Source organism: Siphateles boraxobius, unplaced genomic scaffold (assembly GCF_051911475.1).
Source record: "Siphateles boraxobius isolate OS27281-9 unplaced genomic scaffold, OSU_SipBor_1 16, whole genome shotgun sequence".
Classification (NCBI taxonomy): Eukaryota; Metazoa; Chordata; class Actinopteri; order Cypriniformes; family Leuciscidae; genus Siphateles; species Siphateles boraxobius.
Window position 1 is genome coordinate 7,463,811 of NW_027508766.1, and position 25,697 is coordinate 7,489,507.

Below are 25,697 nucleotides of genomic sequence, written 5' to 3' on the forward strand. Positions count from 1 at the left end.
TAATAATTTACTCAGACCTAGTTTGTCCTGAAGTACTTGCAGCTATTCATTCATTTGGATTAATTTGTCATTTCAGTTTGTTTTTATACTTTGAAATCTGCTCCTGTCACAGAAAATGAACATTAATATGTATGTTAAGGTCATGCAGAGTTCTCTTTTGATAAAATTGTTAGGTGACAGGCTAAGAAAAAAGCCCTTTTTCTTATCAGGCAATGATATGAGGCTTTCCAGAGAACAGTATGTATCATGAGAACCGATTGTGATGAGGTGAGGCATGTTTTATAATGATGTGATTCTCTATAAAGTCATTATAAAGCTCAAACCTCTGTCACAGAAATGCTCAAAACACCATGGAGCTGTATTGTCCTTGCTGCTGTGCTGCATTTTTCATGTATGAAATGTGCTTTCATTATGATGTTGTTCTTATTGTTATTAAAAACTGCATTTTGAAGATGTAGATTACTCAATCCATCTGAAGCAAGACAATGTCCCTGATATTTTTGTTAGCATTAAAATCAGAAAAATTGACTTTCTATTTTTTATTCAAAGGACTTTATTGTTTTGTTTTTTTGTTTTAGACCAGTAGTATCAAATGAAAGCCATTCTGCTTGTCTCTGCATACATTTACATGTATTCAGTGCATAATATGATGAAAGTCCACTCATTTATGGTCAGCTAGGTTAATCTTTGATTATAAATTGTTGGTGTTATTAAGTGAAGCAGAGGTCAGTGTGTACTTCATATAAAGACATACAGGTTTTTTTTATTTTATTTTTTTTAGGTTTAATGGTCTGTATGAGGCACATGAATGATTATTTTATCACAGCACATTAAACCACCCTCTGAATTTAGGAGTTAAACCATTAGACAATTTAAAGCTGCCTGATAAAGCAATTGCCCCACTCACACTCAATGAACTTTTATACTGGACTGGAGGGGATAAAATAAATTTGTAATGTAAGCCTGTAAACTGTAAAAGCATTGAATTCTCTTTTTATGAAAATGTATTTAAAAAAATAGTGCACTTCCAATCTGAGTTACATGAGTCCTGACAGAGCTATGCTGCACCCTTAAAAAAAAGATAAAGGTAAGCGGCAGGCTGAATGAATGCTTTAGCTGTGCTGTCATGTTACTGGCCTCAAAAACACATGTATGTACAGAAAGCGGAAGGCTTTGATGTCACTAATAATGACTGGAGTCACTGGGTTTAAACAGCAGCAAAAGATCTTTGATCTCATTAGTAAAAAAAAACTTAATTAAAACATTAGTGGAGCCAAACATATTTGCTCTGGGAACATGTTTTAATACAGTGTGTACAATTTAGAGTGATTCAGTGCTTTACAAGTTGTTAACTATTGTTTTTGTAAATATAATATTGCATATGGAACAGCTGTATCCAGCATAAATGATGATAGGCATGACACAAAAACAAGATAAGTGACTGATTATGGAATCAGAGTGTAGGGTTGCAATCACACAATTTGTTCCAGTTATTCTATTCAACAAGGGTAATATTTCTTTTAGACATATTATGGAGGGTTTTTTGCTCATTAAACATAGAAACTACACTCCGTAGTTTTGTGAACAGGGGCCCAATGCAGGAATTTGCAGGCCATTGAACGTTGTCTTCATTGGTGCTCTGCCCCACGAGTATTTATTTTATATGAAAGGGGCCCATTCGAAGTGTTTCAGAGTTAAAACCTCATACGTCTGCATTGCTGGTTGTATCATATAGACATATGACGTGTTACATCTCTCTAATGGGGGATGGGTGGTTTTTCAGGCTCCTGGGTTGTATATGGTAAAAACATGCTCACTGTCATTTTGTTAACCTCTTCATTTTTATTACAACTATAGAATTGAGGTGTTTGAATATTATAGACATATCTAATTGAGTTGAACTTGAGACCATAGAAAGTATTACGATTAAACATGAAAATAAATAATAAATTAATGATCTGTTACACAAACTTAAAGTAAAGGGTAGACATACCAAATACTGAGACACTGGAATTCATATTCAGTTAAAAAACACAAAATATGTTTTTATGTTTCAAATATAGAGGTATATCAATTATTATATAAATTAAATAATAATGTTTCACATGGTGGTCTTTGTATGTTGTGCAAAAGACACAAAATGTTCCTATTGCTTAAGGACAGAAAAGTCATGTGTTAATGAATAAAACCTGTCATTGATCATGTTATCGTTCATGTGATAACAGCAATCAAAAATTGTCTAGCTGTTAACACCTATTGAAAGAAAAATGCCAATTTGGTCATAACTGCTGCTCCCTTATCAACTGAACCATGTGATGTAGCCATAGCTGCAATGACACTTTCTTACCCACTTCTTCATTTTGCAACTGTTATTATAATTACCGTTATCATGGTTTCACATGACTGTAATGCTTGTCAACATAAATGTTGAAAAATATATCACAGCGGTTTCTCACTTTATCCTCTCAGTTGCTATATACTGTAAGGAGACTGAGTAATCAAACAAGATGACCACACACAGACTGAAGTGTTTCTCTCAACGCATGCATCTTTTTTTTTATTTGCAACAAAGACAAATGAAATTTTCTGCTGATTTGCTGTTCCACTATTCTCTCCATGAGAATTAAGACTGAGAATAAATAATTAGGACTGATAACAAAGGGCCTTAATACTGCATGAAGGGTGACTGCGTTAATGCAGGTTCCTTCATTATGTTTTAGATTTTTTAGAAAATCTTTAAGAAGTGCTGTACATGCTCATACAATGCTACAAGATAAAGGATCTTTAATGTGAGGTCAAAAACGTGTTTTAATATCCTCAGTGTTCTTGGAAAGCAATTACTACTAACTATGCATTTTCCACACTTGTCCAGACATCACATGCTTTTCATTTAGTGTTAACCTTTTTCTTTTGTCCCAACACATTCATTCAGGACAGGAAGCATTTCAGGGGGAAACAGAATTTGCTGAGGACATTAAGCAGAGCCTGCATTCTTTACAGGCAGCTAGCGTGAAACAACATCACAATATCAAATGCTTAATTGTTGATTCTCGAACACTTATTAACATTTTAATTTGGTCAGGGTGTTCTTTGTGCCTGCTCAGGTTAGTCATCTAGAGGAACTGGCTATAATTTAGAATGTGGTTTATGTTCTATTTGGTCTTGTCTTTTGTACGTTTATGAAAAGATATGGTATGTTCTCCTTAAAGTCTTATTATTATTGAAAATAGTGATGAATGTTCACAAATGTTCCTTTGTTTTAGCTTCTTCTGTAAATCTAATGAACTGGAATTGGAGTGAAAGGTTCTAGTCATTTATAATGTTTAACTGCATTGTACTGTTCCGAATTGATGCGGTACAATTGTTATAGTGATTTTAGTGTCACTTTACATTAAGGATGCACAACATATGGATTTTGGACATTTAATTGTGCATTCTCATTTTCTCTATTTTAACATTTGGATTGCCTTAACTGCTGCCTAATGCTCACTTAGCTCTAAATTAAAATATATGTTTTATAATATTTGAAAGTCATATTTGATACAAGTAATTTACTAACACTGTTAAATGTAGTCTTCTTTTGCTAATCTTAAAATTAATATCGATTTTCACATTGTAGACAGTTTTATAACATTTTGATACCAAAATTTACTTGAAGCATTTAAAATGATAAATTGTAAAAAAAAATATATATTTTTTTTTTTTTAATTTTTAAGATTTAATTATATTAAAGTATTATAAAAATGTAATAAGCCATTTATCAGGCCATACGATGAAAACAATTATCGGCCAAATCATTTAGATTTATTAATCACTGTATGTTTTAAATTCAGAAAGACTTTAAGCAAACTGCAATTTTTTAAAGTAAACCCACAATTCATGCATCTGGGCCTGTGACAGAGCATAGAACCCATAACATACAGTGAAGGGGAGGGGGAAGGGGCTCATTTGAATCAGAGCGGACCCCTGTGCATCAGCAAAACTGAAATATGGAGCAACTTCCATGCAGCCGGGGAACGAAAGCCCTCATTGTTTGGGCCATTGAGTGCTTCTGCTGAGGTTGCGTTTGCACTATTCTGTGGATGTGGCCTCGTTCTGCCATTTGTGTTGTATGCAATGATTAAACATTTGCCTGCTTCGTTAGTCCTGCGTTCGGCATGCATTATTGACCTGAGCTAGACGAAGCTTTCTCCTGCCGTACAGTGAAACTGAATAGCTAGCATGTTAGCATCACAAACTTTCAAAAGTTACAAATGTATAAGGGAATTAGAATTTTTTTACTTTATTGACCCAACAATAAAGTGTGAAGTTAAATAGGAAAGGATTCGGGGTTTGGTTATAACGATCACACCTGTTTTTGTTGCTAGCGGGGCTCTGGGTATTAGCTCTATTTTTAATGACAGTGCTGGACATTCCAGTTTTCATGTGGGGATAATTAGAGACATGGCCTTGGGCTTGGAGGGTAAACATCACACAATTACAACAGGATGGAGGAGGGGCCCCAGTCACTGGACGAAAGAAATGACGAGGGACAGAACATTTTAATGACGGGATGGTGTGGGAAACAGCCAAAGAGATTCAAGATCCTACGAGCTTACGCCACTGCTAACTGCCAAACTCAGAAATGAAACCTCATGTATATGTCCACTTGTCCATACAAACAGACACTGTTACTAAAAACAGAACTGTTCTGTTAAGTTCCCTAGCTGTAGCAATGTTCTTATCAGTTGTAGGATCAGATTCTAAATGTGCTCGGTGGCAAGATTGCACACAGGCATTCTCAACATTGTTTTCTGAGGCTGTCACTGGACAGAGATCAGGGCGTGGCCTATTCGTGTCAGACGATCATACTGGGCCTTCCCTTCCATTGATTCTCATGTAGATCTTCAAGCAAACTTTGGTTTCTTCTTTTTTTTTTTTGGTTTAGTCATCAGTATCAATTGTATCATGTAAATGGTGGAAGTCAGTGTTTGAATTACTGGGTCGAGAAGCGTCTGCCCAACTCACATTTCATTATTATTAAACTATTCCCACAAAATATGATGAATATAAATTTGTGTCATATATCCGCTGTATTTATAACACTTTTTTTATCAAGAATGTTATATTAATATAGTATTAATGTACATTGATTTGTTTTGTGTGAACTGGGAGAGGAATCCGTTTAGTAGTTCAGTAAGTGTGACATTAGCCTAATACTCTTCCATGCTAAAACATGTTATTGTATTCAATTACACAGGATAAATTCAAGCAAAATAACTACTTTACAACAATAATAAAATAATAATAAAATAAATAAATACATTTAATAAATCAAATTAATCAACATATATTTTTCAATATTCTGTGGTAGACTAGACACATATTTTGAGGTCATGATAAATTGCTTTTTTGCCAATTTGTGTGACATCTTTACTCAAGCAGATGCAGATAGCAGAGAGACTCCTTGCATCCTCATTACTGTTTATTGCATGAATCATGCCTGACCCTTGTCTTGGCTCAAACACAGGTGAAGGCAAGAGATGTAGCTTCTCTTCCTCTCCTGTCATGTCTGCATTAGAGATCACAATGCTCCCCCATCACATGTACACACACACAAACCACTAGCCCTTTATTTCCCATTAAGACCTTGAAGACCATGATGGCCGGCAGATGACATTATTATTATCACTACAGAGCCCTACCGCTTCCTCTCAGCTCCAGAATAAAACAAAGCCCTCGTCTCTCACAAGACTGTGCTGAGTCTATTTTTCCATAAATTAATGATTGGGGGAGACGATCAATATATCAATGGTACAGCCTTTATGTCAGCAGCCTCTCTTTGTGTTTATGCTGTGTGGGTCATCGCTACAGCATAATGATGCAATTATTGATTAACATTTAAAGGCAAATCCATATGATATACTTTCTCATGGCCTGTTTTCTGTCTAGTTTCCCAACTTTTACTGGACACATAGTATAAATTTGATCATAGTTTGTCACATAGCATTATATTTACCTCAGCAGGCAAGTCATCCAGTGTCCACAGCTTGTTGGTTCCTAGAGAAATTAACTCTTGCACTAAATAAATGCACTATATTAGCCTATATATTATATTTTACTTAAGCTGTTAATTATATCTTGATTATTTAATGTACAGTATGTTTAAAATATCTTTCATGAAAATCTTTTCATGTAATTTACAAAGTACAGCAACTATGTAAATTATTATATTTCAAAAACGAATTAGAGTAAAAACATAAGTAAATGCAAAAACTGCCTTATGTTTAGTTTACATGTTTTCATACAATATGTTGATTATTATAATCTAAAAAATATATAGTATCTGAATTTAGGCTAAAAGTCTAAGTTCTGTCGTTAACCTTTAATGTTATAGCAATGTGAGGGCTCCCTATATAGTTTAAAGCATTAGCAGATCCTTTTTTTTATCTTTGCGAAACGTTTAATTGTAATTGAATTAATTTAAAGACAAAGACAAAAAAATTTAATTAAACCACTGTTTTAAAAAAAAAAGCAATTTTAGCTTTCTAAATCCCACCCCACTTAACCGAACCGAGACTTCAAAACCGTGGGAAGAACCGAACCTTCAATTTTGTGTATCGTTACACCCCTAATATATATATATATATATATATATGTATATATATATGTATATATAGTTATAGTTATAATTATATGTAGTCATCTATAATTATAAACCCATAATGGCATGTTTTTTAACCCTGAATGTGGTGATGGTTTGGTAATTGTTGATGTTTTTAAAAATAGTAAATGATTAGTGGTCATATTGTTTTAATTATCTGCATTTCATTTTGGTATCTCGGAAATTTTCATTCATGAGTCATCCATTTAATGTTTTTTTTTTTTTTTACGCCAGGTGGTGTAGTTTTTTTTGTCATTCTATTATCTTTCAAGTGTAGTCCCAACCCGTGATTGCTAATTTATCATCAGATTTCCTGATGCGTTATGAGCCATTTAATCTGAAAACATGACTCCTATACACATTTCTTTTTCATGTAAAGAAACTATTTGGGTGTGGACGCCATCCATCAAACACACGCCCAACACATTTGTCACATTAATTGTACTCAAAAGGTGCTCTTTTGAGCCCATTTATGGGGGCACATTGAATAATTGAATTAACCCAGTGTTGGATTAAATGCCTAGAAGCTTGCCTATCTATCAAGATTAGATGTCCCATTTTTATAGGTAATGGGAGACAGGTGGAATGTTATGTTGTAAAACCTGGTTTCATAAGAGCTTATGATATGTTAGCATGGGTCGTAATTAATTCTGAGGGAGCGGCGAGAAATGACATGTGAAAGAGGTCTGTTTTGTTGCTAATTACAACAAGAAACATCATACAGTATATCTCTCATGATAAAAGATTGACAGCGATAATAAGATGATTTGGCCAAATGATTTTGTGTGTGACTAAACCTGTATTATACAGGACCAGAGGGCATGTGGCTTTGGAGAAGCAAAGATCCAGGGAAAGCTAGTAATAATAGGGCTGAGTCATTGTATAACAACTGAAGGCGACACTAGAAAAAAAGAATGAATGAGTACAACCTTTCCAGACACCGCTCACACACCCCTTTCATAAATGTGCGTGTAAACGGAAAGCTCTTTTATAAACTTGCGAGGTTTTTCATTCACTGAAATAATAATTTGGCGGTTGCCAAAATGAATCTTTGTCCCGTCAAAGGCTGTTCTGTAGTACTGGTACGTTTGCACTCTGAAGAGCGTCAAAGGTTTCTATTTACACCATGTTTTTGCAGCTTTGAGCTTTGTAACCAATCACAGACATATATGTTAAGCGTGTGAATATAATGGCCAATCAGATGTGTTTAAGTTAGACAGAATCCATTTAACACTGCCCAGAATGGCAGAGTTTTTGTTCAGCACGAGTCCTGCACGCTTGCGAATCCTTTGATTATAACCAACAAAGTATAAACACAATGTTGGAGGTTTTTCTTATGTTGTTCACTGAGTTAGGGTCACATGATTCATTAGCATCAACATGTAGAGACAATGTAGAGGTGTCATAGGTACAGGTATTCTCAACGTAGCTAAAGCCCGATATACTTCAAGTAAAATCAAAGAATTGGTGGGATGTCATTTCAAACAAAATTAGCCCAAAAAAAGTTGGAGTTCACTTTAGGAGTTCAAAACAGCTTGCAAAGGTGAACTTTCTGGAAACGTTCAGTCTGGCTGGTAAACGCCTTCGAACTACCATTGATCCATGGTGATTATGTAATAGATAGGTGTACCCTGAGGCTAAATTAACGCTGTCAGTTTTTGGGATTGACAACAGCATTTACTTACAGGTGTGAGTCTTGAAATGTCCTGTTCACACAGCAAATTATAGTAACGTCTCGAATACTGTCTGTATGAACGTTCAAGAGGAGTCAAACCCGTATTCTCTTACCAGTAGCCATAGCTACAGTAAGATCAAAGATGGCAAAATCCATAAAACTGAAATGTTTTTACATGACAAAAGTCCAATCAAGCCGCAAGTTCAAAGTTTCATTAACCGACAGCAGCTTTTATATCTGGGTGGAGAGCGTAGCATTTGAGTTGTGCATAGAACACAAAACTGAGGGGCGCCGCTCTGGATATAAACCTTCAGATGACACTCAGCTCATATCTCTGTCGCTGCAATTTACCTAAAGTAAAACCACACACGAAAACCTGTGACACGGTGCATGTGTTTGTGCAGCGCAGAGTCTCTCTCGAGCACTGTGTGATGTGACGGACAGACATCTAGTTGTCCAGTCCGGTTCAGTTCACACAGCGCAAGTTTTCTGAGAATGCGGTTTTGAGTCCTGAAAATTTACTGGTTTGAGTTCGGTAATAGAATACAGTCGTCACTCCCGTAAATAACTGAACTGTGTATGAACGTAACCGTATGAAGGACCCAAATACAGGACTGACAACCAAATTCTGTTGCTCTGTGAACATGGACAGAGGCTACGCCTTCTCAAGTCCGTTTCTTTTGTTTGTCTGTCGAGGTCAGACACAAGTAAAAACATGAACACACTGGAGAGCTGCTTTAGAGTAGAAATTGAACTGAAAGAGACACTGACACGCAAGAAATCTATTGTATAAAGTGTTATGTAAATAAACTTGATGTCACGTGACTAGAGTGCTGAATTGCAGAGTTTAGTCAAACATGTCCACATCAGATGCATTCTTAACTTCTGTTTTTATCTTGTTTTTATTTTTTTATTGAGAGGAAAGCGCACAGCACATATTATTTAAACGTCACTCAGCAGCGTGGACGGCACCAGGATGTTTCACTAGTGGCACAAGGTCTGTTTTGCATTGCTGCCTTTCGCCATAAACCTTGCAAGCTTGTATACAATAATAATAGGCTCAGTAGCCTCTTCTTCTTTTTTTCTTTTTTCTTTTATGGAACAATATAAACAACCATAAATGGCTTGGTTCTTAATCAGACAACAGACAAGCATCATAGCATAAGAAAGAAAATATAAATAAATAAAGTAAAATAAAGCAATAAAATAAAAATACATTCAAATAAATAATAAATAAAGAAATAAAAGAGGCTCAGTAGCTTCTGCAGCACGAAGTCCGCAGTTGTTGTTGCTGTTACGTGACGTAGCGGTGTATGACTAGGGTCGACACGTGGGGTGATGACATCATCGTTTAACAAACTATACGCATTGGCTGTACACACGAAAATGCAAGGGTGTAGTTTTGAGATTTATCCACTCTGGGAACCGGTTTCAAAAAATAGCGGTTTCAGGCTCTCAAAACGATTAAAAAAGGTTTGATTAATTAGCTGCACAGTACTTGGTAGCCTTGTCTAAATTAATTCTAAATAAACATAAAATACTAGTAGGCTATTTGCAGTATATTAAATCATTTTTGACCTAATTATTTTGCACTGAAATGACACACTCTCTTGGCTCTGACAGCATTGCATCACGTGCACCTGCGCAATATCATAGCCTATGATTTCTAAAAATAGTACTATGTCAACTAGTGATATCAGCACAAGAACTGTTGAGGAATATGCAACATATTTTAGACAATTGTTTTTGTCATATGTTATAATAACTGACAGACACTATCATTTCAGCTGCTCTGTGTATGTCCTCGCACTGAGCGAGGCTTCGCGGCTGAGACACGAATAGACTATTAACTTAAAGCTTTTTCTCTTAAACACACAAGGCACGTCCACTTTAATAAAAAAAGTCCACAATTCCTTCTGTGATATTATTTTTGTGTTTGGATGATGGAGAAGGCTTAACATCCAGCGTGGTCTGGGTGTGTCTAGGGGATGCTAACGTTACCGTCGTCGCGGGCGGGTGCGCCTGCAGTTATAAAACGATTATTAGACTAAACTTTGAAATATGCCAATTCTAATATGTTCATATAGCCTACTCAAAACAGACGGGGCAACCTAACGCAGACAAGTTAGCTTACCATTTTTAGGTGATATACCATGTTTGTAGTCGAGCTGTGATATGCAAACTGTTGCTTGCAAACTTTGCATTCGACTTTTTTCCGTTATCTATTTTTGTAAAATGCTGCCACACTGCCGATGTCTTTGACATGGTAAAGGAGGACTGACTGTAAATTAAACGCTTACAATTAAATAAATATTCAGCAAACCACCAGACCAAGGCCTTCTAGTTCTTTCTTCAATCTGTCTCCAGTGGGTTGGGCGAGTCCCAAAAAAGTGAACACAAGGGGGGTGTTCTGAAGACAGACTGTTACCTGTGAAACAGGGGGGCTCTGAAAACACCCCCATTAGCAATTAGTGCTTTCTACCTGATGAAATTAATGCGGCAAAAAATCGACCAATCAGAATTTTGGTCGAGCCAGAACGTATCGACCAATATATCGACTCGGAGATCACAGCCCTAGAATCAACAGCATTGGAGTTTTGATTGGAAGATTGACTGTCATGTAGTCAGATAGATAGATAGATAGATAGATAGATAGATAGATAGATAGATAGATAGATAGATAGATAGATAGATAGATAGATAGATAGATAGATAGATAGATAGATAGATAGATAGATAGATAGATAGATAGATAGATCATTTAACTGTACTGTAAAAAAAAAAAAAAACTATAACCATGGTTGTTTAAACTTGATGTGTCATCAGAATTTCTAGATGTCTCTTATCTGATAAACTTTGGCAAATCCAGTGATTAGTTCTTCCTCAGAAGCAATTATTTTATCAGTCCCGTACTTTGTAAATGCATCTTGGTTTCCAGAAGGACTGATCAAATATCTGTGTACATAATAAAGACAGTGAATCAGATCAAAGTTTGCTAGATCATGGAAGCTTTCAAGTTTTGTATGTAATATATATTAGATGCTCATTGAACGGACCGTCTGCGGCTGAGACTAGTATAGATATGCCACTCCCGCAACAGCATATCAAAACTTTGCTTATGATGTTTCCACAATTTCAAAAGCATTTTTTATTGCTTTATATAGTTAATCAGTAATCAAGAATGCAATGTACAGTTTGGGTACATTCTGATTTTATTCTGTATCATAAAGCTTTATCTGTTGCTCCTCAGTCATCACTATAGTGTTTATGACTCTTTCACTTTTAATAGTTTTAAGAAAAAGGCAACAGTCACCCCTGTATAATACTGTATGTGTAAGCTGATAAATCCATTATGTAGCGCCTGCCACTTCAGGCCGTTACGGTCTCTATACATCCTCTCAAAGGTCGGGTTTGAAAAAAGAAATGAAGCCACTGTCTGTAATCTGGGACCAGCGTACTGCCATAAGGAAATACAAACCTTTGAAAGATGGCTACATGCTTTTACATTAAATTATTGATGGAAAACACACATACAGAACATATCCTGGTCAGATTATGTATAATTCATGGGGCTCTGCTTGAGTGACTATGGAGATTTTCTGTGTTTTTCACTTGTAATTAAAGAGCGAAATGTGAGCGCTGAGCAGTTTTCAGCCTAATCCCTTAATTGCACAATGGGATTTGCCATTGAAGTGTCTTAAATTCTTTTCAGACAGCCAACATTCTCTTTCTTTTCTTTTTTTCTTTCTCTTATCCCTACATGAGGTCAGTCTGTGCTAGTAGCACAGTGAATTTCATTAATGTCAAAGGTAAAATTATCAGGAGCAGATGTGAGGAAATAACAGATGCAAAGACTGAAAAAGGGTCTTATTCAGATGCCTTTTTATATCTGATAATCTCTGTGGAACTAGAGGTTAGGCAAGTTAGTTGCTTCAGACGTCTATTGCAATCTCATGGACAAAGCGTTATGCTGGGTACACACCAAGATTTTCAAAATGTGATAGACCACAAAAATGAGGACAAAAAAATCATAGATTAAACCGTTTTGCTCCTATAGTGTGTCTTGTGCCATGATGTGACAAAGACAGCACACCACACACAAACAGATTTTCAACCAGTCTCGACTGTGAACAGGAAATCTCGCAAAATCTCACGAGACTTCAGAATAAGCATGGCGGACGATATGCAGGAAGAAATTGCGATGATAGTGTTTGGAATGATTTTCACAGGAAATTCACAAAAAAAAGAAGAAATAAAAAATAAAACATGGATATTGTAGTTAAACCATGATAACCACACATTAATCATAGTTTTGCTAAAAAAAAATTCTAACTATAGTATTTATTTGGTTATACAAATGTCCAATATACCTATAATAAAACCATGGTTAATTTTCCGTCCGTCCATATCTCTCTCTCTCTCTCTCTCTCTCTCTCTCTCTCTCTCTCTCTCTCTCTCTCTCTCTCTCTCTCTCTCTCTCTCTCTCACTCTCACACTCACACTCACACTCACACACACATCATGTGTACTTGTACACCTACTTATCCTTATATGGAATGTTTTTTTTATATACTGAGCTAATTACATTTTCTAGTCCCAAACTATTCAACACAGAAAACTTTAAGCATTTTTACATTTGAACAAATATGGGTCCTCATAATGTAGGCCTAACCAGTACACAAACACACACAGACGCACGCACGCACAAAATCTACTCTGTTGCTATTTGGTTAGCTACCTGGTAATAACATTGCAGAAGCTATTTCTGACCAACTCCTTGTCCAGTCTTTTATTGGTAGGTTTTAAACGACACATTGAACAAACATTCGTGCTGTTGCCACAAATCAACAAGCTGATCCTCCATCTCCGCTGTCCACATCAATTTCACTTTGTGCTGCGCCATGACTGGGTTTGTTATGCTTCCGACTTCCATTATCTTGCTTTCTGATTGGATATTGTTTCGTTTCACATGATAATCTGAGATCTCCAGAGCGTGCGAGCGTTTGTCCTCAGGGTTCTCCCACACACATCAGGATCTCTGACCTTCTTCTGAGCAGGTTTGGACACTCTTAACACACCTCACACCAATTAAGGGAAAATCTGATAAGATAATCTGTAGAAGATAATCGGGACATGGCTAGGATTGTCGGAAGGGGGGAAATCGGCCCAAAATCAGCCCGATTATCTTTTGGTGTGTACCCAGCATTAGTCCGCAAATCACACAGTAAAACAAAATGGTGAAAGACAGTTAATGGACCATCCCCACATTCTCTTGATGAAAGCAGAAGTGATGGTTGATTTCTGAGCCAGGATTGCATTATATGACGGCTAATCCGAACATGTGAAATGTATACAAAAGAAATAGAATGAATAGGTAACTTTAGATTATTTTAAAATAAGACAGATAGAGAGAGAGAGAGAGAGAGAGAGAGAGAGAGTGAGAGAGAACGATAGATGCTTCTCCTAATGTGTTTTTTGACCTACCTGAGCTACTGTTTATGCACCAGTCTTTTGCATGCTTTCATTTCGATGGTATCCGACGAAAAAATAACATACAATCAATAAATAGAGCACAATCGTGGAAACTGCGAAGACTGTCCATTTGAATATCAGTGTCAGGTAAGAGTAAGATACTTGTCTAGATTTCGTTGCTCACTGATGCAAGTTTATATAAACAGCCGCTGCTATAAACTCGTTATAAGCTCGTTATTGCGTACTATGATGCACGCAAGAACAGCACATGACCTTCTGTAATGCCCACATCTAGAAAACACACACTTGACCTCTGTAATTAAAACGCGGGTGTTATTCCCGTCCGAATAGGTACATGAAATTACATCGAGTGATAAGAATTGTAACATCATTTAGAAAACTAGTCCCGTCCAAATAGGGCTTAAAGGAGTAGTTCACTTTAAAATGAAAATTAGCCCATGATTTACTCGCCCTCAAGCATCCTAGGTGTATATGACTTTCTTCTTTCAGACGAATACAATCGGATTTCTATTAATAAACACCCTGAAGCTTCTGAGCTTTATAATGGCAGTGCATTGCAACCATCAGATTGAAGCCCAAAAAAGTGCATCCATTCATTATAAAAGAACTCCACACAGCTCCGGGGGGTTAATAAAGGCCTTCTGAAGCAAAGCGATGATTTTGTGTAAGAAAAATATTCATATTTAAAACGTAAAATTACATTTAATAAAACTTAAAATAAAACGTAAAATAACTAGCTTCCGGCCTAACGAACATACGGATTTGACCTAAGTGTAAAGCACAACTTATGTGAGTACTGCGACGTACTGCTGATATTTACACTACGCCATGCACACTACACTACTTCCGACGTTGTAAGTTGTGCTTTATACGCAAGTAGACTGCGTTTGGCCGGAAGCTAGAATTTTACTTTGTAGTGTGAATATTTTTCTAACACAAAACTCATCGCTTTGCTTCAGAAGGCCTTTATTAACCCCCCGGTGAATCATGGGCTAATTTTCATTTTAAAGTTAACTAGTCCTTTATGAACTTAAAAACTTAGTGATTAACAGCATAGTTTATAATAAAATGACTGTCAGTGTCATTGCTGTAAATATTTTAACACTTTGCATATGTAAAATAACGTGAACAAAATTAATTCTGTTCTTCGGCGTTCAATAACATGCTTTTTAATGACATCATAGTAATAATTATTTTTGATGTTATTGTAATTATTACCTATAAATTTTTTATATTTTAATAATATGTTATTGTATTTATTATAATAGCATAATAATCCACAATAGTGCTCAGGTAAGGTTTATTTGATATTCATTTTATTCGATGGGGTTGCAGTAAGGGACCTGGGTAATTAATAGGGGGCTCAAAAAATAACCACTGTTCCATACTGTGTGACAAAAAAAGTGATTTCACTCCTGCATTCATTGAAAATGTAGCTTGTTACTTGAAAAGCTACACTTTTGAAAATTAGCTGAAATATTATCATGATACTCAATTTAGTGGTTTATTTTAGTTTTATTTTAGCCTGTAATACAACCTTGTAAAATATTTAATAGATACAGTATGTGATGACATTATACATTTTAAATTCAAGTGCGACAGCTTTTTGAAATCAGTTTCGTACACAATTACACCATGACAATCTGATTTAGTCTGGGCAAAGGTTCATGGTCATCACAGAAGGGCCTTTCTCACACCTCCCACATGGGAGTTAAAGAGGCATCCTGCACTGGCCCTGTAAAATAACACTTAGCTCTGCCAGTACATGCTCAACTCACTGCCACTTAATCCAGTCCGTCAGCTCAAGTACCCGATCAAATGCCATTAGGAGGAACTCCATCAAGGAAAGACAAAGATCAGCTCTTCATATTAGCTTACACATCTCATTATATCAGCTGAGTGTGTGTGTGTGTGTGTGTGTGTGTGTGTGTGTGTGTGTGTGTGTGTGTGTGTGTGTGTGTGTGTGTGTGTGTGTGTGTGTGTGTGTGTGTGTGTGTGTGTGTGTGTGCGTGTGCACGTGTGTGTGTGCGTGTGCGCGTGCGCGTGCTTGTGTGTGTGTAATGGAATGAAAGCAGCACTGGCAGTCGGCCAGTTTGGACCAGTGCCAGCGTGACCAGTCGTGTTGTTCTCTAATTAACTCCTGCTCCCTTGCGCCTGTGATTCTCACACACTCACATTCAAACACACAGAGCCACATTAAGCCCAGCAGTTTCCCAGGAGCTCCAGCACCCAGTGCACACACACAACGAGGGAGCTTCTTGTGATCGATTCTGTTGTCATGGGATTTTTTTCCCAGTATTGATGCTTGTTAATTAGTGGTTTGTTGTTAGCACAGATGGTGATTGTTACCTTCAAAATTATATATTCCACTAACTTTTTGTTCTTAATCTCCAGTTACGAGAGATATATATATTATATATATATATATATATATATATATATATATATACATATATATACATATATATATACATATATAAACAGCACTCATATATTCTGAAGAAACAAATTCTGTACTTTTACTCTTGTTTTAACCTTACATTAGGCATAATGTATGTCATTATGTCAAAATATAGCCTCACAGGGTGATCAGATCATCTTGAATGAGTTTATTTTGTGATATGACCAATATACTGTATATTATCAAATGTTTTATTAAGCTGTTTACCTAATGAATAAATAAATGGACATGAAATATTGATTTTAATTAGTATTTTAGTGAGAATAAAGAGACTGCAGAGTGCTTTGAGATTCATGAAACTACCCTAGTCTAGGACGTTTTTGCCAGTGTACTGGTTCTCAGCCAGGGGCCACAAGATGACTCAAAATGATTCAAAATAAAGAGGAAGCGTGTGTTAAAATAAGCTACAACAGATGAAAATCAAGATAGTATTGTAATTCACCCCCTCAACAAGAATTGTTTTAAAAGTGTAATTCCTATAACTGGCAAAGTCATATAAATTGATAAAATCTTGTAACTATTTAGCCATTTTTATACATTTTATGAATGTACATTTTTATAGTTATGCCGAGTTTTAAAATATTTTATCAGATAGAAATTGTAATATTTTACTTGTGGATAATGGGGGCCATAATAAAATTTGTTTTGACAACAGAATGCCACGATTGACAAATCAGAATCGGGTATTTGTGAAAGCCTTCTAATAAATTACTTTTTGGAAAGATCATAATAAAAATGTTTAAAATGGCACTAATATTTACACCTAAAGATATTTTACTTAGCCTTTATTTTTCCCTTACATCTGTGCTGCTAGCCAAACTTTTGAATGAGCACGCCCATGAGTATAACACAGAGTGTGTATTATTTGCAGTGTCACAGAGGTCACGACGTATAGAAGTAAAAGCATTTCCAAACTTTTAGGTCAACAGTCAGTCTCTCTGCTGAGCTTCCAGGTTTTAGTATGACATGTAACAGCTTTAGACTGCCTGAAACTCCATTTTAACTGGGTTCAAAGTCATATTCCAGCCCCCCCTTCATTGCTTTTGTCAAAGTGAGTGGTGTGTGTGAGTTTTCAGTCACAAAGAATGTCACCCTGTCACCAGTCCACGTACCTGATTTGAGGATTGTGAAACATGTCTCTCTTGGACATTAATTGTACAACACAAAAAAGTGAGTTTTTTTTTCCTACTCCCAATCTGGGAGTCAGTGTCCTTGATTTGCTGGACCCCTCAATGTCAGTCAGGAGAGGTCTGGTTTTGTCCTGAAAGCCCTGGTAAAAAATGTTTTGGTAGAAGCTGAACATTTCAGTTGTGTGATAATTTATTGTGTTGTCAAGAGCTCCCTCTACTGCATGATACTTCTTTCAGCATTAACACTTGAAGAAGAGTGATATACTGAGATCAAGATTAAAAGCATATTTTACTTTGTATTTCCTGCTTTTGATGAGTTCTGCAAATAGATTAGATTATAAAAAATGTAAGTATGTCAGTGGCATATTTTGTTTGTAATTCATCCATTTTTTTGTGTGTGTCCATACATGTTGAACCGGTAGTTGCTGAAGGTTGAGTCAGGGTGTGATCACAGAGTGTAACAGCAGCCTTGGGGGCTTGACACTATAAGCAGCTTTTGTCATACGAAACTACAAGGAATCATTGAGACGCTTTATAACGATCACACACATGCTCAGCAACTGAGTAGATCAGTAAGGAACGACAGAATGGCTTATGAATGACATAGACATGTGCTTGTGTGCAGATAGTGATGGAGGTTTAAATCAATGAACAGATGTTTACATTAAGTGAATTAGTTCTATTTAGCATTTTTATAATTTAATACACAGTTTGTATCACACATTATGTCATGAGCACAATAAATGCAATTGTAAAGTGAATTATTTGGATTGTCTCCTGTTGTCCCTTTGCACTCAAGCAGCTGAACTCCACATGTTTGTTCAAAACCTGTTTATCATATTCTCCAGCATGGTTTGAGAATATCTGTTATTTAAATAGGAACCTAGAGATATTTCTGATTAATTTTATAATTTATGTCATAAACTAAATTCTAAATATTTCTGTCCCTTTTCAGGTGTAAATTAGATTTTGATTCTAAGTTTAGGAGTGCAGTCACAGGCTTTTGGACAATACTGTATGTAATTTAACATGATTTCCATTACACGAGAGTAGATGTTAAAACTTCATGCTGATTTGTACTCGGCTTTCGCCAAGATAATCACCAACTAAGACGTAGCTTTACAGTAACCTATGCTTCTCCATCCATTCTTTCCATCTGGTGACGTGAATTTTCTGTCTGGTGTTAATACAGTGTATTGCGCGTCAGCACACACAACGGCTGCAACCACAGTGCGGTCCCCCCATAACAACCCTCTGGATTGAGCTGAGTAGGGAACATCTCTAGGGTCTTCAAGTGGGCACCTTCCGTCCTCAGTGTATCGTCGACTAGCCCACGACACCTCAAGAGGGCTCGACAGTGACTCTGGCGTCCCAGAGTCACCCCCCTCCGTCCCCCACTCAACTCAGCCCAGCTTACTGACCTCTACTTCCCTCTTGCTGCTGAGACCTAACCACAATCTCACAATCTCTCCGCAACCCAACCATACGCGCCAACCCGTTTGACTAAGGCTGTCGAGCCCCACTGGTGCGTTAATATGCAGTTTCAGTGGCAACGGTTCCGTATGGCATACCACCTACCACAAAACACAATATCTGCCCAACCACCCGTCATCCACGCAATATACACAGGAACGTGATTAATTAACAAAATAGATTATGCCATATAATCAGTGATTTCACATTCATATAAATCATGTCAGTCACACCAAGATTTAGATTTATGTGAGTCTTGTAACACCACATGCATCAGTGCTCTGCATTCCTGCAGTCATGATGCTGGGAATAGACCTAATATGACTGTAATGGACCACTCAAAGGTGAAGCAGTGCTCTAATGTATTTTCCATCTGTTAATATTTAATGCAACATTGTAGACGTCATTAATTACCCCTTTACTGGTCACCCTAGCTTAGTGATGGCCTCTGAAAGTGACAGTGTCACAATTACATCACCTCAATCTTAATGAATCTCTAATTTACTGTTATAGCTCCTGGCACCTCAAGTGAAGAGGGCAGAGTGGTGGATAGATAAATAAAAGTGAGCAATGTATTTAAGATGTCGGAAAATTCACCTGGTATTGTTTATGAGAAATGCTATTTAAAAAAAAAAAATCAGTTTTGTTATTTCAAACCAATTTGGGTTTTGGAATGTATATTTTCCCTGATTTATCCTAGAATGTTTTCTTGTCTTACTTGCGCAACATCTGCGTTTAAATCTGCATGCTTTAAGAGAAGCCGAATTCTCATGTTACGCGTTCTGTGCCTTTTTCGTTAGGGTTTATATTAAATTATGTCGCTCAACAACTTGCCACACAGTTCATCTGCACAAACAGATTAAACCCACACATATAGATTTGTTTAAATGAACAGACTGATTCAAATGTCACCTTTATTGCCATACATCTTGAAATTTTGAAGCACATAGATTTTGACATATCAGGTGCAGGTAACTTGACAGGCTTTACTGCATTTTAGAGCCTCATTCATACGATTTTCTTTGTTTGCTTGTTGTATTTCGAACAGAACATGTTTTATTTGTGCTGCAGGCTTGGAAATGTCACATATGGGTAAAAGGCTGTTGTGTCGTATTCACACTTTAAACCCACTGTACCTTTTTCCAAGGCATTGATTGCATTGGTCCTTTAATATTGGTGACAGCTAATACACTCCTAAATGATCGGTTATTATCTCCGGGGCCTTGTTCCATGTGCCCCGCTGTTTCCAAAGGTCATCCCTCTGTCTTCCTGTATCGACCTGCCCGCCTGTTAACGTGGCCTAAGACTTATTGAAAGTGAAGGTTGAGGAACATATTTCCATCAGGTTGCAGTCTTCTCCTTCACGAGATGGCTTTTAAAAGGCTCTTTTGAGTAGGTCCATTCAGAGAGCGGGGACAGGATGAGAAAACATAATGGATATGCCAATAACTTGAAAAGCGCCCTTAAAATGCATGTGGTTTCCCACTGGTGTGGATGTATTAGCATCCAGCCTTTATATAATGCATTTGACGATAGATGTGGTGTCTTGTATATGCTTCACATTTTATAACTTAATAACTGTAATAACTCAAAGCAAAATCCTCAAAATACTAAAAAAAGCATCTTCTCTTTCATTTCACAGCTATACGAACTGGACGATGATGAGAAAAGGAAGGAGTTTCTTGACGATCTCTTCAGTTTCATGCAAAAAAGAGGTAAGTCTAGTTATGTATAGCTATTCAGATCACGAATGGCAGAAGCACACACCCCTTCACACCCACATTGCAAAACCACATGTTGCCTTTAGATGATAAGGCTCACATATGATAATTATAGGACTTGCTGGTGATGTTTTAGCCATATTCCAGGTAAAATTGTATTCACCGATCTTCATAGCAAAGCAAATAACAAAACAAGCTTTTTTAAAAAAAAATTATGACTAAATAAGGTTTTCAGTATTATTATTTTTTTTTTAAGAATTAATATAACGAGGATCTCATTTCATAAGAGCAATTGGAATAAGTAGGTTTGATATAATTGTGTGCCACCTGTGTTTGGAAACAAAGCATCATAAATGCTTAAGCACCCATCTGCAGTCTTGCCAACAATAGAAATGCAGGGTTTATTGTTTTGGTAAAGGCTGAGAATGTGTAGATACTATTGTGATAGGCTTTTTCAAGTTTCCTGCTTGAACCGTCCATTTCTCTGAAGTGTTGCTGCCACTGTGGCGTGTTTCTGGCCCGATGCTATCTGAAACAACGGCTTCTGCTGTTTGTTTTATAATTACTCTCAGATTATGTGAAAACATCCCTGAGGGGATGACCTTGCCACAGTGGGGAAGGCAGCATCCTGGTATTATGTTAGCCGGCATAGCATAATGATTTTCTTTTTTTTTTTTTTTTTGCTTTATTGAGGAGGGAGGTAGATCATCAGATAGGTTTTTCCCACCGAGGTGCTTTAGCCGACATCAGTCTCCGATATTTTATAGAGGAAATAGAGGAACATTAATGGCCTTGTATAATATGAGGACGTTTGCAGCCTTTGAAGACTTTCCAAGACAAGACAGAGCTATTTTAAATACACAGGGCTGTTTTTGTTGTAATATGTTACAAAACCTCTGTTTTGATATTTGGTGTATTTTCACTGTAATTTTGGTTTACGTCCAAGGTGATTTTGTTTCCGTAAACTTGTTACACTTTTGTAGTATCTATGTAAGCAAACAATGCATATGATTATTTTCATAATACAATCAAATATAAAGATGATATACATTTCTAAATAAAATAAAAAATAATAATAAAGATATAATATATGCTAAATTAGAAAAATGTAGTAATATTTCAGAAAATTACTCTTTTTACTGTATTTTTGATCAAATAAATGCGGCCTGGAGAGCATAACCCAAAAATTTTGAATGGTAGTGTATGTAAACAAAGTAATACATCAGCTTCCAAATAGAATAGAATAGAATATGTAATATATAATTCTGTTCTTCAGAGGATTTTCCTCCTTTTAGTTGTCATTTAAGTTTATCCTTTTACTTTGATTTATTGTACATTAAAAGCCATAGATGTAATAACATATACAGCCAATATCACACCACTTTTGTTTGAAATGTACTTTGAGTATGATTGGCTGAAAAGTTTTATTATGAACTTGTCAGGCACAGTGGTCTGCAAGACAAACCGAAAATGCAGCAGATTTTTTTCAGAGAAAGAAGGATTGAGCAAGAAATCCATGAACAATGACAGATGTGCTTTTCTAACAGTTGTGACTGTGGCTTCCTTACACATTACACTAAAGGTATTGGCAGGATCTCAATAAAATCCTTACAGATTTTCAGTAATACAATATATTATTACTGAATAGCTCACAACATTGTGACAGCTGGCTATTCACAGCTTACTCCATGCTTTTGTCCATATATGCACTACATATTAGTGCAATGATGTTGTTATTGTTACAAGTTTTACATCCAAGAAGGGGAGATATTCAGCAGTCTGTGTTTGAAAATTTACAGTATTGGATTACTTAAATTTTTCTATAATAAATGAGTATATTATATATTTATTCATAATTTAATTAGTTAATTTGATGTTGTTTCCCTTTTTAAAAATATGCCACATTAAAATTGATAGAGGAAAAATAAAATATTTTTTAAAATAAAGTCATAAAGCTTTTTACAAGAATAAGGTCAAGTTTTGAAAAAGTCAAAATTACTAGTAAAATGAAAATGCAACCGTAGCATTACTAATTATAATCTATTATTATTTGTTACTTTTGTGTATTTTTTAATCAGTCAAACATACTACGTTTGAGAGCTAAAATGATGATATTGTATTTTTAAAAAATTGCTAATAAAAATTCTTCTTGAAGCTGTTTCAATTACAAAAATAAAGCAATTAATAGCAAACCTCTCTGCAGTGCGATTATATTTTTGTTTGTCTTTGTGCCGTTTTCATCACACACGCACAAATTTGCTCTCTGTTCTGCTGTCGTTGTTTGTGACTCTAAAACCTTTGCTTGCAGGTTGAAATGTTTTGAATTCAAGTGAAGCTGCACTTCAGTGGGTGGTATTTAAGCACCCAGAATGAAAGACCGGTTTCTATTGGTCACTCTCCTTTGGTGCAATAGTTTGTCTTCATTATTCATTAGTCTTCATAGTAAAAGTTAAATGCATATAAATGCTTACAATTAAAGTTACAAAATATATTCAGTCAAGAGCAGAGAGTGATTTTCTTCGTCTTTTGTTCTTTTATTAATATGACAGACAGAAGTAGGAATATTAGGCTGCTGTCACTTTAAGAGTTTGTGCACGGATCCAATACACTGTTACACATCATGTGTTTTCTCTCAACTGTTTACGTTCCAAAACATAAACTGTGTTTAACTGAATACTTGCCAAGACGGACATATTTTTTTTACACACAATTTTGTGTGTATTTGACTTTTTAAGCGCAGTAAGCCACTCATTTTGGTACTTGCGACTCACAAGCTTTGGGAGTTATGACACGTAATATGAGTGACAGATCAGACGGACCTCATAATTTACTGAAAAATGAAAATAAAGAAAATAAATACATTTCTTTATAAAGAAATATTAAGTAAACATGGGAATCCATAATTTCTTTCCCAAATGTGCACACCTTTGGACTAAAAGCCCTAATGGATGTTATATTTGATATGTATGATAACAAATAAAAAGGAGCATAAAACCTCCAGATGGTATGGACATCGCCATTTTTTATACTGTCGTAGAATGCGGTTGTGACTTCAGCTGTTCGTTCATACAGATATGAATTCAAGCAGATACTTCACTTACTCCTTGCTGTCAATTCCAAACAGCGACTATGAATGCAGCCATCATGGACATTTGTATCACTGATAGATGTCTTTTAATTCTTTCTTTTTTTAATATGAAAAAATGTTTGAATAAAACATTGAAATATTAATGGCAGAAGTTATGGTTATTATTTATTGTTAGGGGAATTAAAGTATTAATCGACTGATCAGAAAATAATTTGATTAATCTTAAAAATAATCTATAGATTATTCGACTAATCGTAAAAAAAACGTTAGATTAATCGATCATCAAAATAATAGTTAGTATTATATACAGTAAATCTTTTCTTAAGCTTTCCATACCAGTTACAGTTTCCATACCAGTTTTTTGTAGTATACTTTGTTTATACATCATGTGTGGCCATTTTTGACTAGTCAAACTATCTTTGCAACAGATTTTCTTGTTTAGGCAGAACTACACCTTGGTGGTTTGGTTTAATGTTTGAGGCAGTTACATGTCACAGGATATCTGATGTATTTTTCCTGAGAGGCAACAGATGACAGAGAGGACTGTGTTGTCATTTAACTCTGTCTCATCGGTTTGAATTTGTGATGACAGGAATGCAGGCCAGGTTTTATCGCGGTTCATGCTGTTGTTATTGCGCCATGGGCTAATCCATCTGAGACAGCCAACGAGGAGTCAACCAGTCTAGTGATGTCATCACATAAAAATGCCTGAATGCAGCGAAGTGAGCTCTTCCTGTCAGCTCAGGCATGAGATCAAATATACTGTAATTAAATCTGCCTCTGTTCTTATGCTTGATGTCTAAATCTGTATTGATCTGTATAGAACACCTAATGCACTCATCAAGGGTTCACTTACTTTTATACAGATTGGAAAAAACATGTAAATGTTTATAAAAATGTAAATGCACCTGGGGTATTTTAAACAAACATTAATTTAACTATCAGTTCATGTTTTCTGTGATTGACACTTTAATCTTAAAAAAAAAAATCTGCGCGATTTTGTTTTAGAATAAAGCTTTTTTATGTTATGGATCTGCCTATTATAAATGAATCTTTCAGCACATAATCCAGGTTACCTGCTGTACTTGTTTTACTGTTGTGTTGTCAATGATGTCTCCATGGTGTTAAATGACAGAGTGGCTTTCATAGCTGTTTTATCACACTGACAACATGAATAGAATGGAAACTCCCATTTAACATTCTCCATGTTAAGTATTGTCACTCATTATGGTGATTTGTGAATTACAGTTGGAGCTGTTTGTTAACTGAGATGAGACCATTGTGACAGAGATTCACGATACATGTTCACTTAGTAGATGCTAATAGACCGGGGCGGTTCTAGGGTCACTGGGTAACTGGGGCTTATGAGGCTAAAGTATAGAAACAGATTGTGCCCCTGCAAGTCTACACCTACCGTCTAAACATAGATGTTGCATATGGATATATGTTATTTTTGGCAATCAAAAAGTCAAAGTTACAGTAGTACTATGGGATATTTTGTGAGTGACTGTGGTTAAATTCCTCAGATCTGATTGTACACGTTGTTGTCATAGGTCCATTTTCCTTTGCTCGGGAGCTTCACATTTCTGTGTGTGCTTCAACAGTGACAGGTGACAATTTAATAATCCTGAGTGTACTTTTTAGTACTAGAGCAAAATCGCTTGTTCCTGTGAAATTTTAAAATATACTGCCCCCACTGGGTGTTCATACAGCACATCGTTAGTGGTTTTTCTTGTTTGAAATTTGGTAGGGATCATATTACAAGCGACGTACTGCATATTATAAATGACATTTCAAGACATATTTGGATTGAATAAGATTAATGGCATGTTGCAATTTGAGACGAAAACACAAACAGCTAATATCACTTTACAGCTCTTATTAAAAGCTGCACTTGCTGAGAGTGTTTTCCTGACTTTCCTGAACTTTATTATCGCAGCCCCTTGATACGTTGACAACAGGTTTCCCTGGCGAATGCTATCTGTATTACTGACATTCTGTAATCAGGCAGGT

At 36.0% G+C, this 25,697-nt stretch overlaps 1 protein-coding gene across 4 annotated transcripts in view; it reads left to right on the plus strand.

The window, feature by feature from the left end:
• The window catches only part of arid3c (AT rich interactive domain 3C (BRIGHT-like)), a 103,346-nt gene that overhangs the window by 43,111 nt on the left and 34,538 nt on the right, over positions 1-25,697 (plus strand). For all 4 annotated transcript variants that reach the window (XM_077231368.1, XM_077231369.1, XM_077231370.1 and 1 more), the window contains one exon: positions 20,518-20,590. In XM_077231368.1, the coding sequence (XP_077087483.1) occupies positions 20,518-20,590 (73 nt within the window). The remainder of the gene's footprint in view (positions 1-20,517; positions 20,591-25,697) is intronic.